We start from the raw sequence: 15603 nt of genomic DNA, 5'->3' as shown, positions 1-15603 counted from the left end.
GGACTTTTACCAATTTTTCGGAACGACGGCTAAAGTTTGTGAGAGAGAAGAAGCTAACAACACAAGCAAGATCAAAGCACCATCGCATAGATTTTTTTTATTCTTCTTCACTTATTTTATTCGTCATGAATTCAATCTAGTTTTGATTTTATGGACCAAACTATTCATTTTTTCCCATGTTTTGATTTATTTTATGTTTACTGATTAATATTCACACAGATTTTTTGTTTTTAATCTGGCCAATTAATTGAATGTTTGTTGTTCGATCTTGACTTGAAAGAGATGAGATGGAAAATAGCTTCAAAAATATTGAGCAACACATGGTTAAATCGATTAGAAATAGTATTCGATTTCAGCGAGTGATTTTAGGCGAAACTGAAATTCCATAATTGCGATAGCATTTTTATTTGATTAAATTCAATTAGATATAATTGGACTGTTGAATAAAAATATAATTGTTAATTCTAGTAATAGATTAATAATTATGATAGGAAATTTCATGGTGAATTTAGCTAATTTTTGTTTGATTAAATCCAATACGTGACAGTAATTGCTAGTTTGGTACAGTAGTGCGTTTCTGATAATTTTCCTACCTTGAGTTTATTTTGCTCTTTAATTTAATGAAGATATTTGATTTAAAATAATTTAGTTTATTTTAATTAATTGAATAATTAATAAAAATTAATTCTTTTATTTAACCTAGATTAAATTAAATAATTTAGGGTGCGTTTAGTTGGTGTGATGTGATAAACGAGAGATTGATAACTCGATTGATATAAGTGGAATAATTTAAATAATATTTGTACAAAGTGTGAATGATTATTAACATGTGTTAGTGTGTATGGTGTTTGTTTTATGTGATAAAGTGAATAGATAGATATATATTATATTTCACTACACAAAATGCCCCTTTGTCATTAAATTTTTCTCCTTTATATTAAAATGGAAAATGAAAATAAAGGCCCAAACTTTAATTTCCTTTCGGTGGAGACCCTTCAAGCATATTGGAAGATAAACTCATCTCTTTGAGAAATACAAGCGAACCGATCTCAGACGGACGGTCGTCCTTTGAAGAGATTCAATGAGAGATCAAAAATTCCCAAATGTTAGAGATTGGAAAGAGTTAGTAGTATTTTTCCTCTCAATGACTTTTGGCTTAGATTAAGTTCTATCACTCTGTTCTCTCTCAAATCACACCCTACACCACACCATTTGCAAACACGAACACCAAAATCAGCTGTCCAACCCTCCAACACATGCTTCGGATCATCGGTCACCCCTGCCGCAAACGAGATGTGAGCAGCCCGATCTCACAAAATTTCTCCAGATGTGTCGATTTTTGCAACCTTTGCATGAGTATGCTTAAGGAAAGGACAAAGTAGATCCTGTAAAATACCAAGAATGGATTGATTCAAGCAGATCAACACTTCCAATTTACACGTTCAAGATAAAGATTTTGGACAAGAGCCCCAATTGGGGGTATTTACGGAAAGGGCGAGAATGATAAAAAGAGAGATCGTTAATACATGGATCTGCCAAGAGTTTATTTAACTCACCTTAAATCAGCTCAATCCTATGTAGATTACATTAAATAGGTTTATTTAAATTCCAACCAAACGCTGGATAAAACCAGTTAAAAACCCACAATCCAAGCTAATCTAAGGTACCAAACACGTAGTAATCAAACTATCTTTTGGGATCGACTTGCATTAAATCTAAAATATATTATATTATAACTTTAATCTAATGCCTTTGCAAGAATTCCCAGCCGAAGAAACCTGCTCGATTGGGTTCGGGCTGAAAATTCTGTCGCTTATTTTTAATTCCCAAATCTCTATGAATTCCCGAGTTGGTCGAACAGAGGGTGCATTATCTTCTTGAAAAGTTTTCTGTTTAGGCTCATATATGATCAACTTCAAGTTCTCTCGATTGGGTTTTTGCGAGAATCCCCAAATTTCCACCTTTATTCACACGCCGAGAATCGTCTGCGGTTTAAGGAATGGGCCACGGAAACCCATGTGGAGGAAACGGGTGCTCTCCACTGAGGCCATTCAAGCTGTTCAGTCGTTGAAATTGGCCCACAACTCTTCTAAATTGGAGCATGTTTTCAGCACTAAAGTCTGCAGGCTTTTGAAGGATGATTTGTTGGATACGTTGGCTGAATTGCAGAGGCAAAATGAATTGGATTTAGCCCTCAAGGTATTGTATTGTATTGTTCATCAATTTCAAGTTTTTCTCGTGTCTCTTGAATTCTTGATGGTCAAGAAAAATGTTTGATTTACTTGCTATCGATCTTGATAAAGATTGTTTTTTGTTGGCCATTCTGTAGAACATTACCATAAATTTGTCCGTTTGATTTCACGATCAAGCTCTTGTAAAAGAAATTGTGTCCTTGTTAACATGGTACTGTCATTTGGGCGAGGCCAACTTTCTTTGTTATTGCACTGTATCAATTGTGATCCTCCACAGTTTTAATGGTAAGTGTTTTTCAAGGTTTTGGCCTTTGGAATTTGATTTAATTTTTTTTTTGTCTTGATCAATCTTAATATTGTATTCTGACTGGTGAGGCTTAGTTTATTTAATCTGTTTTTGAGATCTGCTGTATGATGTAGTGTTAAATTTTGATATTCCAAGTTCCCAATTTGATTTGCCTATTGGTATTTTACATTATTGACTGAGCTTGCGCTTATGTTCTTATTGTAAATGTGGTTTTATCTGAAATTCGCGGGGGTTCAGGTGTTCGACTTTGTGAGGAAAGAGGTGTGGTATGCACCTGATTTGTCTCTGTTCAACCAAATGATAATGATGTTGGGTAAGAACAAAATGGTCGAGATGGCTGAACGACTCTTTGTGGAGCTGAGGAACGAAGGCTTAGAACCTGACACGAGGACCTTCACGGAGATGATTGGAGCTTATTTCAAAGTAGAAAAGGTAAGCAAGGCTATGGATACATATGAGCTGATGAAGGCTTCAGGCTGCGATCCGGATAAGTTAGCCTTGACCATTTTAATAAGGAATCTTGAAAAGGCTGGTGAGGGAACTCTTTCGGCGGTAGTAAAGAAAGAATGTGCTAAGTATTTCGATTACCCTCAGAAATTCATTGAAGAAGTTGAAAGGAAATATGTGAGTATTACAGTCTCCTACTCATCAAGCACAACTTTCGTGGGATTCTTTTGTTTTTTTAGACCTACTTAATGTTGTAAAATGAAATGGATTCGGCGGCCATTATTTTGCTGAAAAGCATAAGCAATTCTGTGTTTAGATGAAGTAGTTAAAACTTAAAAGACAATAGATAAGAATTACATTTTCTGAATTCTCACTCTTTTTTGTTTGGGTGGACATTTTTTTAGAAATAAAATACACCTAGAAGAGTCAGAATTCAGAAAATGTGACTCTATCTATTGTTTTTTCACTACTTCATGTAAACAGAGAATTGTTTCTGCTTTTTTTAGAAAATCATTTAAAAACCCCACTTAATAAATCAATTTTAAAATTCAGGAGGTTTTGCATCGAAATTGGTCCTATATTTCCATGAATCCAACATTGATCACCAGTTCACCACTTCAGAGGTCTTTATTCCTTCAACCGTCACTAGGCTTTTTGCATATCGTAAAAGGTTTGACTGTATGCATTATCTTTGAAGGCATGAGACTATGTTATTCAATTAAGTGTAGGGACGTTTATAAGACATTGTTGGGATAATCATTTCCTGGTGGCGAACATTTGATATGGTTTGCTTTTGTGGCGTATGTTTTAAGAATTGAGGGTATCTTCCAAAGGATAGACCAATAATCCATGCTCCTTTGCATTTGACACTAATACTGTGGGTGTAGAAGAGATCTCATGTAGGTCTTTACATAATCCAGAAGTGATCAATGGGTTTGGTGTTGTATTATCTCGAACAGCCGGTTTCTAAATGCAAGTCTAAATACAACTTTAGGCGTATGTTAAGCTTGAAATATATTGCGATTGATTAATAGTTCTAACGTCTTGTCTTTCTTCTCTCTATCACAGCCGAGGCGAAAGTCAGTTGTCCTTCTGTGAAGATTTCACAAATTTTCAAGGTTGTTTCTGTACATTGAGCTTTATTCACACAAGCAGGCTACACCAATTGCAAGCACTTCTTGCTGCCTCGCGGCCTTACCAGCCCAGAACACGCATGCGTCGGGAGCTGATTCAACACTTATGATGGTAGAGTTTGATAGAGCTTTTAGGAAGCATTTCTCAGCTTTTCTTTAACAAAATTTCAAATTTTGTTAAGGAAAAGCTCTGTTTGCTGGTTTGCAGCCTTCACCAAATGCCGTGAATGCTCTTCTCCAAGTTCCCGTTCCGTTCATCTTTTATCTTTTTTGGTCTTTAAACTTGTAACATTGGTGGATGCTTGTTTTCTGGTTTTGTATCAAAATAGTTAAGAGTGGAAATGAGATAAAACCATCCAGCATTGAAGTATTATTCAGGTTTTTACATTTTACTTAAAAGTTGAAACTTTAAAAATATTTGGATACAGTTGATCATGAAAGGGAAAATGAGAGAAGAACTTTCTAAAATGCATTCAATTATTTTGGGAATATTTTAAAAAACTTTTCATGTGTACCAATTAAAGTCTTGGTTACTGTAGAATTTTAGCATATTGTGTGTTGGCTTTTTAGGGAGGGACTCTACTTCCTTTTTCCAATATGCTGAGATTGCAGGCACTTCATAATTGCTCCATTTTAGCTTTGCAGAACGACAAGACCCTCCCACAGGTCATATTCTCGGTGACCCCCATTAAATTCAATTAATTCTACATAAATATATATATTAAAAATATATGAAATTTAATTTTTAACTATAGTAACCGCGATTGCTGAAATTATTGATGGGTATTTGTTGGGATAACTGTTATAATTTATCAGAAATTTATAATGACATTGGTACTTAAGTTGTGGATAATAATGGCCGTTAAATTTCTATCATGCATCCTTTTCAATTTAATTATTACTAATTGATGAGTTATAAGTTCCATTTAATTATTCTCAATCTAGTTGAACAATCCATTCTAATTAATTATGCACGGGGTTAAACTATTAAAGCCTAAAGTGTCTGCAAAAGTTCAATATATAAATAGAGGAAGCGACGACGGAACATATAAGTTGGATAATTTCTGAGTTTTCTCATATTTATTCGTAACTCATGTGACAATCTGAAAGTTCTTAGCTAGCAGATGGACAGTGTCCATTTGCTCAAATCAACGACTCCCAATCCCAGATAATTTGTAGATCAATTTGGATCGTTGATATGTCCTTTGAGCAGCAATCCCAACGAGAACTTCCCGTGACAATCCATCAATTTTGTTGTTTGTCAACTACTTGAATATTCTGTTTACGAGCCAGTAAGAACTACTTATTTCGGTCTTACTTCAGTCAAACATTTATATTTTTTTTTAACTACATCACTTCACTACTTCACTTATATTTGAGAGGAAAAATACCATATTGTCCTTCAATTTGTCAGGGTTTACGGAAAAAAATAATAATAATAGAGATGATTTTGAAATTTGAAAATATGGAAATGGTCTGAGGTTATGATTAAAAATAGGGGCCAAATGGTAATTTACTTCCTTGTAGCTCACAGTCAACATAGCAGCGTGATATCATCATTACTTATCGCATTTAGCTGTAGCTTGCGCTGAAATTTTCCTTTAAGTTCAGGCAACCAATGGTGGGGGTCAATTCGGGCATGTTCAGGTGATATTGATGAAAAAATTATTTAAAAATTTTTCAATCCGAATTCAATTTAAACCCGAAAATGGATAATTCGAATCCGTTTAATCCGATCAACCTGAATCAACTCGATTTATTTTATTTTTTTGTTATTTTTTAAACAAAATAATTTAATAAAAATTCAAAACACACAATAACAATAGTAATATTTAATCACATGATAACAAAATCTAAGTTTATATATAATTTAAATTTGAAAGTCTAGTTGTAAAAAATTTAAAATTTATTTATTACAAAAAATAAAAAAAAAATTTTAAAATATAAAATTATACAAAATAAACATTAAATCACGAAAATCTATTATATCAATATATAATAAATTTTTTTCAAATATATCATAAAAATGTAGCAAATATTTTTAAATTTTATATATAAAAAAAACATAATAAAAATTTTCGGGTCAACTCGGGTTAGTTTTCGGGTCAAATCGATTCAACCCAAACCCAAAAACCCCCAACCTGATAATTTTCGGGTTGGCGGGTTGGGTTGGGTTGGGTTGGGTTGGGTTTTGACACCCCTAACCAATTGAATACATCTGCACGAGAAACTCTTAAAAATTGAACGGTAATTTTCGAGACAATTTCATGAATTTTTATCTATGAAACGATTTAATCATGTATATTTACAACAAAAAATTATATTTTGATATAAAAAATCATATTTTTTTCAGGATGACCAAATCGAAAATTTATCTCATAAAAATAATATGTAAAACAGTCTTATAAAAGTGTTTGTATATTTGTTACCACCACAACGAGAATCAAACCCATCTAAATCATTATATAATATAAAAACCATAAATGATGTAATAAATTTTGTTAATTTAGTGTAATTTTTTAAATATAAAAATATATTACTTGATTTGTATTTTGTATTTTATTATTAGTTAAATTTTTAAATATTCAGATTACATTACATTTATATATTGTGTTTTTAGCTCAAATAAACATAATGACTATAAGCAGAACTTAAATATGTAATTAACTTAACAAAGTACACGTAATCAAAGCTACTGCAAAAACTTAAACATGAAATTTGTCCAACGAACTGAAAACCAAAAGTAAAATAATTATAAAACCCAATCAAATCAATACAAATATAATAATAATAATTTAAGCTAAACTACCGGTAACCCCTGCTCCTGAGCCCTGATCACCAACTATGATAGGTACAAATCCCGATTAATCTGCAACTGCCCCGTCGAATGGAGTTTTCAAGAAATACAACTGAGGATGCGAGTGATAACAACACTCAATACGAAAATATAATTTTACACATATTATGAGTGTGTGAATGCAAATGTATAAGTACCAAAAAACCTATCTCAGTCAAACTTTGCTCAGTCAGGTAGACACCATGTTATGTAGTACTCTGAACCGTCGTAGCAGGAAGTGGCTCACACACCAGAAATAAACTTTGGATATACGTGACTTGATCTCGTACTAGCGGGTCCAACCATATATGCACATAAAACATGTCAGATAAACATGCAACACATATAACATGCATACTCGACTGGGATATCTCGGATATTATTTTGTACCTCAACAACTGGTCTAGATGTGCACGCATCTATAGTCAATCACTACGTCCAAAAAATATTATATAATTGACACGGCTTTAAAAGCTTTAACTAAGATAATAGATATTTCTTAATATTACAAGAGATCTCGGACTATACTTGCGTCCGTCGTCAGCCCTCTGATGTAGAAGGACCTGACCCAAGAACAGCTTTGTTACAAGCCTCGTATCACCTCGCTATCATCCGACCCTCGAGAATAAGGCTAAAACACTAATAATATATATTGAACACACTGTTTCACCTTAAACACACATTGAATTGTGAGAAATATGCGGCATATTTATGGACAGAGTTCGGAAGGTTCGAACTCGTGTGTTTTCCATGTCTCAAACTGCCACTGATCGAAAGCTCAGATCTACACTTCGAAAGCCCCGATCAAGTTCGAATGTTCCGACCCCTTACTTCGAGCTTCCAATTCCCCATGCAGTACAAGTGTCAACAATTTGACAACACATAATGCCAGCAGTTCGGAAGGTCCGATCTCCTTTTCAGATCGTCCGAACTTGCTACTTGACAAACTCATTTTGACAACAAATCGGACAAATAGCTGCTACAGTTCTGAAGCTTCGAACTGAGTTCGTACGGTCTGAACTCACACCCTGCTTCCAAACCACTTCGGATGGATCCGAACTAATCGGGCCTTCAAACTACCTGGATTATTTTTGGACATCCTAAAGTCGTTTTTTCACTTGATTTTATCATAATGGATTCTCTTAAACCATATTAAATCATTTAAAACATGCTTAACTAATTTAATCATGTAAAAAGGATTTTGGGTTACTACAATTACAACCCTAAAAGTATAGATTTTTTTATAAGTTGTACAATTTTGTAACTTTTATACTTTTTAGAATTTATGGAATTTTACTTGTAAATTGTAATCATTTTGTTCAATAAAATGTTCCTTAATAGATAAAACAAACATGTTAATAATATTATTATTATTATTATTCTGTAACGAGAATGTTTTAAATTGTCAAAATACCCATTTATTGTTAAAATAAAATAACACAAACAAACCATGAGTCCATGACATGAAAATAATATCCAATACTATTATTATCTTCGTAAAAAAAATTACAAAATAATAAGAAATTTTGTTAAATTTTATTGCATAATAAATTATACCGTCTCAACTATTTACCTACTCGCAAGTCGCAAAATAAATTTATAAATTTATCCGTTGACTCGGTCCACTTGATCATAAAGCATGCTGCATGTTGTACCCAAAAAAAAATGTGTGTATATATTACTCTTTGTTATCAATATTGTACCATATTTACTTAGGTCATCTCCAACACACACATGTTCTCTAAATTTCAACCTATCAACATTGAAGTTAATTTATTTTAAATTCACAATAGTAAATATTTCGCGCTTGATACGTTATTGTTGATATTATTTATTTCATAATGAGAATAATATCTTGAGGAGACTTATTTTATTTTCTAAAAATAGTTATTTTATTTTCTAAAGATATACATATTTTTTGAAAAAAAAATATATCATGATAATTTAGGACCGAAGAAAAATAAGAAATGATTTTTTAGAAATTGGAGAAGAAAGAAAAAAAAAATTATGGGATGATTTCATAAAATAATTTTGTGAATCGAATATCTAATTTGAATTTTCTATATCAAATATATTAACTTTCATTGCATTTATTATGAGACAAATAAACCCATATCATATCATAAATCTTTGAAATGATATTTGGTTTATATAAAATATAGATCCGTGAAATCGTATTACTCGTCCTTAAGTGAGAAATGAGCACACTACCTCCAATGAAGTTTCTCTTCTATAAATGCTTCTATTTAAAGCCTTTCCACTCCCCAATGACTTGCTTGTTCGTTTGACCAAAAGATGAAGTGAGTAGGAAGAAAGACTGCAAGAAATGACTAAAGATGAAGACTTCAAGCTCCTCAAGATCCAGGTGATTTCCTCTTTTTAAATACTTTTTTTTTTCCTTTCTTTGTTTTATTTTATGTACCAAGTTAAACATGTGTTTGGGCTACATCTGGAAAATTTCACCTTATTTTTTTTTAAAAAAATATTTTATGCAGACATGTGTTCTCAAAGTGAACATACATTGTGATGGATGCAAGCATAAAGTGAAGAAACTTCTTCAGAAAATCGAAGGTGTTTTTTTTTTTCCCTTTTTCATTTGTTTAAACATTTTATATTTATATTTTTTCTCCCACTTTTTCCAAGTAAAGGTTTCGTTATCAGTTCCAATCACTCAGAAATGAGTGTAAAAACGCAAACTTTATGGTAATATTATATTTGGTTTTTGGCACTCAGGAGTTTATAAAGTAATGTTAGATGCAGAGGTGCAAAAAGTAACAGTTTCAGGAAATGTAGACTCCCAAGTGTTGATCAAGAAACTGGTGAAGGCTGGGAAGCATGCGGAGCTCTGGTCTCAAAAGGGCAACCACCAAAACCAGAAGCGAAAACAAGAATATTGTAGCAAGATAATTAACAACAAAGGGCAGCAACAAAATCTTTTCGAAAATCTTGAATCCTTGAAAAAGAAGAACCCCAAATCCCCCTTTGCCACTCGTCTACAAGACGACTCATGTGTTGTTGATTCTGATGGTGGAGAAGAAAAAGAAGAAGAAGAACAAGACCAGGAAATGCAAGCTATCAAGCATAAGATCAGCCAACTGGCTTTGCTCCAGAAACAAGCCGAATCGGCCAAGAATCCAGCTCTGAAGAAAGTAAATGAAAATGGAAATGTAAATCATCAGAAAACACTACTACACAGTACTACTGCAGAAGGGAAGAGGGTAAACGACATAAACACCATGATGAATCTTGCTGGTTTCCATGGAAACAACGGGAGAGGATTACAGATCCAACCAAACAATATGAATCATGTCTTCCAAGGGAATAATAATAATAATCCCACCGGAGGTTTCCCGGTGGCCGGATTAAGCGCAAGCGCGGGACACGACCCATCTCTCCTGATGATGAACATCAATGGCGGATATCATGCTTCTTCTTCCATGAATCCTTTTCACCAGCAAGCGCAGATGATGTACAACAGGTCTCCCTTCATCCCTCAAACCACCGGCTTCTACCACGGTTACGGCTCGATTCCCTACGGTTTCTCCGCCGCCGCAGATCACTCTTCTGCTTACATGTTCAGTGATGAGAACACAAGTAGCTGTTCCATTTTGTGACTCATGACTAAGAACCCAAAATGCATGTTTTGGTTTCAAGAAGTTGTAGTTTGATGTCCCTTTTCTTGAGGGATTTGCCCTTTTGTTGTGTTGCCTTTTGTGTTTAGGATTATTTGACTTCGTCTCAAGTTTGTTATTATCCGATGATGTTTTTTTGTATGTTGTGCAAGCTGATATATATTATATATGGTTGATGTATTGATCATATTGAAACATCCTAGAACTTCTAAAAAAATTTTTTAAAACTCTCTGATAATAAAATAATGAATATAAATATATATATATATATATATATATATGCCCATACATATATATATAATACTTAAAAATAACTTTACTTAATTTAATATAAATTTACACATTAAACATAAATAATAACGGAAGTACATGCATGCAAATAAATACCTAACATTAATTACTAAATAATAATCCATAAGATTGTCATAATAAAATTCCTAAATAATATTTCCTTGACAAAAATCCATGCAAACTTATAAAATAAATACTAAAAATCTAATAGTAAAACATATGCGGAAATAAATGTTCTAGTTTCAACATAAAATTCATAATTGAGCGATGGTCACGGGTACTAGCCGCCTGGATACTCATACGCCCTCGCCGCCAGTCGGGAACACATTAACTTCATTATTATTCTGCTCACCTGCACCATTTAAATCTAGTGAGCCTAGAGGCTCAGCACGTTCTATCCTTATATAACAAAATGAAACCACACACAAGCACACATCATATAAAATACGTGAATATTAATTATACGTGCATGCTCTTAAAATATTATGAATATAAACATGAAATAAAATCATACTATTTAATCATCATGCTATAACATGTATCATCATAAATATCATAAATTAACTTATCAAATTTTCTTAGTTCTCAACAGGTCGTATCCATGTCGGTGGCATCATACTGAGCGATTGATCAATCTATAAACCAACGTACGCGGCGGTGGGATTTCCACCTCTGTGCTGCTACTTCACCAGCCCTCTCAGCTGGATCCATAAGCTCATCATACTTACACATCATTAGGAAGGTCACCGGGCCCAGGTATCCCGGCCTCCAACCACATCACTTTCCACCTTCACTTCAACTTCCATAAAAATATTTTTCATAACATGCTCTTAAACTTATCATGAAAATTCTTAATGATGCATGAACTTAAAATTTTCAATATTTCTTTATTTCATGAAAATTTGTCCGTAAATATATATTTAATTTATTTTCTTAAAAATAATACTTATATATCTAATAAAAATGCATGCATGAATTAAATATATATTTACGAACATTTATTTTTCCAAGGACTTGTTCGAGCTGCTGACCGCTAGACTTAAACTCCAAAATTCTTAGACTGGCCCAAAAACCCAAAAGCCCAACCTGACCTGGCCCATTAAGCTTCTTGGGCCCTCAAGCCCAAGAGAAACTAATGGGCTCACTTAAAATATACTTTAAGCCCATTAACTAATTAACTTAACATTTAATTAATAAAAGTATTATTTAACCATTAATTATAAACTAGACCGATAAAATTATTAAACCCGACTACACTTGGCCCAATAATTCTCATGGATCACACGGCCCATGACAAATTAGAGGGCTCACTTACATAATTTATTTAATCCCATTAAACTAGTCCAATTAATTAATTAATCAAGACCAAACCCATTAATTGTTAATTAATCTCTCATTTAATTAAAATAAAAACACCCGAGCCCAAATAATAAAAATCTAGACCCGGACTAAAATTATTTGACCCATCAATTTAGACCCGACCCGAACCCAAAACGAGCCCGGCCCATGAAACCCAAGGAAGGAAAACAGTACCTTTCCCCTTCACCATACCTCACGGCCATGACCCTTATCCCCTTTGCTACAGCCCAACTCCGGCCACCCCTGGCCGGAGCTCCGGCGCCTGGACCACCCCAGGATCCAGGTGCAACCCCAGCCTAGGGCCTGGCTCGAGCCAAGCCTTACATGGCTCGGCCAAGGCCCCTAAACTCCATGCAAGCTGCGCAGGCTCCTTTTCTGGACAGCCCATGATACATTGCATGTTCCGACCAGCTCCGGCCACCAACGGCCGGAGGTCCGACACCTGGACCACCCCAGGGTCCAAGTGTATCCCCCTGACCAGGCCTGACTCGAGCCAAGCCCATGCATGGCTCGGCCAAAGGCCCTAAACCCGACAGAAAATTCTGCACGCCTAGCTGCTGTCCCAGCCCCTTTTCCCTTGGTTCCAGCCCTTCCAGCCGTGAACCACCTAGCCAAAACCGACCCTTAGGAACCCCCTTAGACCCCTGAATGAGCAGCCAGCAGTTCGAACCCAAGACATGTCCAGAAATAGTGCAAAACCGAGCCATGAAGTGCAAAAACGTGAGGAACATGCATGAACTTTAATATTTTATTTTCTAGATCAAAACACATGCAATAACAGATCTTGTAAGCATAAAATATTTGTAATATGATTTAAATGGTGTTAAAGAATGGAAATCAAACGTGCCTTGATGAATATTTGATCAAAGTGTTGATACCGACGCGTATTCGGTTACCGGACGACGAACGACGAACAAAACTTGATAAAACTCCAAAGGTTGGTTATGGTGGTCTAGAAATCTGATGAGGAGCGTGGGGATGGGGAAGAGAAGAGGTGGAGGAGGCGGCTAGGTGAATTACCGTAGGTTTTATTTTTTTAAAGGGGTAGGATTAGGTTAAATCTTTAATAAAACATGGTTAAGATATTAAGATATTATTGAATACAATAAAATAAAGTTAAAACTCTTAAATACCAGATAATTAAATCTGATTTTTAACTTAAATCCCGAAATAATAATTTTGGGAATTTTTAAATATTAATAAAAGTCAATAAAATGACTTATTTTGGCCAAAAACAAATTCTTAAATTAATATATAATTAAATACTAAAATTCTCTTGACACAATACTTTAAAATAATATTTTAAGGCTAAAAAAACTCATAAAATATTTTTGGCTAAATATTTTGGCATCTCGTCCGTCCACGGTCCCGCCTACGCGATCAAAAAGTAAACTTTCTCAAATAAATTCATAAATCACATCATACCTATTTAAATGCCGAACAAACATTTAAAACATGCTAATAAATCATATAATTCACATAATAACATATAAAATTAATTTAACACATTTTCACATTATTTTAAAATTATTAAATCCCCTAGTTATGCATGCGGATTTACGTGCCGAATTTCTGGGCGTTACAATTCTCTCCCCCTTAAATGGAATTTCGTCCTCGAAATTGAAATGAACTCTAAGCAAGAACAAGTTTCCTCGTGTAGTTCCGAATCGAGCAATCCAAATACGACAAATTTAATGCATTTAAATAACATTACCCGTGATGCGCAAAGTATCTGGTGCTGCTTCCTCTGCCTGCATCACAAAGACTCGTCCAGCAGCATTCTTCTTGGGACAATGCAGCATAATGTGTCCCGGTTCCTTGCAATGGTAGCACATGCCTGATCCCTTCATACACGGTCCTGGATGGGGCTTCTGGCATTTCTGGCAGAGAGGTAGTGCTTCTGCACGAGGGACGATAGCTCCTTGCTGTCTCAGTGGATTTGGGCCTTTCGACGGCCCAGTAGACTGCTTCTTTGCATCCTGCTGTGGATACGACTCATGGTACGATGTTTGTAGCTGCCTCTTCCTCTGTTGCTCCCTCAAGATATCCTTCCTACCCTCCTCGGATCGTAGTGCCCTACTCACCGCTGCCTCATAAGTGGTGACGTCCAACATGCGTACATCATGCTTGATGTCCGCCCTAAGCCCATCAACAAACTGTCTCAATTTCTCCGGTGCACTGTCAGCAATAAGGGGTACGAAGCGACACCCCCTCTCGAACTGTGTAATGTACTCCACCACAGACTTGTCCCCCTGACGGAGACTCATGAACTCCCGGATCATGCGGCTGCGCACATCCTCAGTGAAATACTTGGCAAAGAATATACGTCTGAACTCTATCCAAGTCAAAGTAGGTAGGTTTACGCCCCTAACAGCGCCTTCCCACCACGAGGCTGCATCCCCTCTCATCATATAAATTGCACACTTGACTCTGTCCACATCTGTAATCCCCATGTAGTCAAAGATAGACTCTAGTGATCGGATCCATCCCTCGGCAATGAGCGGATCAGTGGTGCCTGTAAACTCCTTGGGTCCCTTCTTCTGGAACCGCTCAGCCACATCCTCATCGTGTGAAAGCCTCGGACGTGCCGCCTGCTGCTCCAACAGAGCAGTAATCCCATCCATCATATTCGCATTGGCCTGCTCCAATGCTGAAAGAGGATTCTGTGGAGGTGGAGGTGGAGGTCCCCCACGTCTGTTCACTGGTCTCGGAGGCATTCTGTACCACCACATATTTCTTTACGTAAATCGCCATGCATAACTAATATTTTTGACTTTAAGACTGTCGTAACTTTAAATTCTCATTTTCATAAATAAATAAAAAAATAACTCATGTGTCCCATGCATAAATCATAATTTAAAACACTTAAAACTTACAGACTGGCAGTGCGGCTTCTGAGCTCCATGTAGCAGACTAGTAACCCTCCAAGGACCAAGGCTCTGATACCAAATGAAACATCCTAGAACTTCTAAAAAATTTTTTTAAAACTCTCTGATAATAAAATAATGAATATAAATATATATATATATATATATATATATATATGCCCATACATATATATATAATACTTAAAAATAACTTTACTTAATTTAATATAAATTTACACATTAAACATAAATAATAACGGAAGTACATGCATGCAAATAAATACCTAACATTAATTACTAAATAATAATCCATAAGATTGTCATAATAAAATTCCTAAATAATATTTCCTTGACAAAAATCCATGCAAACTTATAAAATAAATACTAAAAATCTAATAGTAAAACATATGCGGAAATAAATGTTCTAGTTTCAACATAAAATTCATAATTGAGCGATGGTCACGGGTACTAGCCGCCTGGATACTCATACGCCCTCGCCGCCAGTCGGGAACACATTAACTTCATTATTATTCTGCTCA

The 15603-nt window shown here is 34.9% G+C and overlaps 3 protein-coding genes across 3 annotated transcripts; 2 read left to right on the top strand and 1 right to left on the bottom strand.

Moving 5' to 3' along the window:
• Positions 1 to 991: 991 nt before the first annotated feature.
• LOC140890994 (pentatricopeptide repeat-containing protein At1g62350-like) lies at positions 992 to 4449 on the top strand. Its single transcript, XM_073299194.1, has 3 exons — positions 992 to 2199; positions 2737 to 3123; positions 4015 to 4449. Exons 1-3 carry the CDS (start codon positions 1906 to 1908, stop codon positions 4042 to 4044), a joined length of 711 nt encoding a protein of 236 aa, XP_073155295.1. The 5' UTR covers positions 992 to 1905; the 3' UTR covers positions 4045 to 4449.
• A 4662-nt stretch (positions 4450 to 9111) lies between these two features.
• LOC140875750 (heavy metal-associated isoprenylated plant protein 37) lies at positions 9112 to 10733 on the top strand. Its single transcript, XM_073279534.1, has 3 exons — positions 9112 to 9280; positions 9411 to 9486; positions 9649 to 10733. The coding sequence occupies exons 1-3, from the start codon at positions 9242 to 9244 to the stop codon at positions 10527 to 10529; spliced, it is 996 nt and encodes a 331-aa protein (XP_073135635.1). The 5' UTR covers positions 9112 to 9241; the 3' UTR covers positions 10530 to 10733.
• Positions 10734 to 10961: 228 nt separating this feature from the next.
• Positions 10962 to 14650, bottom strand: LOC140873228 (uncharacterized). The gene is made up of 3 exons (XM_073276277.1): positions 14492 to 14650; positions 13912 to 14416; positions 10962 to 11190 (listed from the first exon to the last, which is right to left on the bottom strand). The coding sequence occupies exons 1-3, from the start codon at positions 14648 to 14650 to the stop codon at positions 11135 to 11137; spliced, it is 720 nt and encodes a 239-aa protein (XP_073132378.1). The 3' UTR covers positions 10962 to 11134.
• Positions 14651 to 15603: the final 953 nt, after the last annotated feature.

The sequence above is a fragment of the Henckelia pumila genome, chromosome 1 (genome assembly GCF_033568475.1).
Source record: "Henckelia pumila isolate YLH828 chromosome 1, ASM3356847v2, whole genome shotgun sequence".
NCBI lineage: Eukaryota > Viridiplantae > Streptophyta > Magnoliopsida > Lamiales > Gesneriaceae > Henckelia > Henckelia pumila.
This window is presented reverse-complemented; position numbering and strand designations above follow the sequence as displayed.

Coding starts and splice junctions, on each gene's coding strand:
- LOC140873228 (XM_073276277.1), bottom strand. CDS start 14,650: ATGGGGATTACAGATGTGGACAGAGTCAAGTGTGCAATTTATATGATG. Junction 14,417..14,491: donor CCAAGTATTTCACTGAGGAT/GTGCGCAGCCGC, acceptor TACATTACACAG/TTCGAGAGGGGGTGTCGCTT. Junction 11,191..13,911: donor AGATACTTTGCGCATCACGG/GTAATGTTATTT, acceptor TAAATGGTGCAG/GTGAGCAGAATAATAATGAA.
- LOC140890994 (XM_073299194.1), top strand. CDS start 1,906: ATGATCAACTTCAAGTTCTCTCGATTGGGTTTTTGCGAGAATCCCCAA. Junction 2,200..2,736: donor AATTGGATTTAGCCCTCAAG/GTATTGTATTGT, acceptor GCGGGGGTTCAG/GTGTTCGACTTTGTGAGGAA. Junction 3,124..4,014: donor AAGAAGTTGAAAGGAAATAT/GTGAGTATTACA, acceptor TCTCTATCACAG/CCGAGGCGAAAGTCAGTTGT.
- LOC140875750 (XM_073279534.1), top strand. CDS start 9,242: ATGACTAAAGATGAAGACTTCAAGCTCCTCAAGATCCAG. Junction 9,281..9,410: donor TCAAGCTCCTCAAGATCCAG/GTGATTTCCTCT, acceptor TATTTTATGCAG/ACATGTGTTCTCAAAGTGAA. Junction 9,487..9,648: donor ACTTCTTCAGAAAATCGAAG/GTGTTTTTTTTT, acceptor TTTGGCACTCAG/GAGTTTATAAAGTAATGTTA.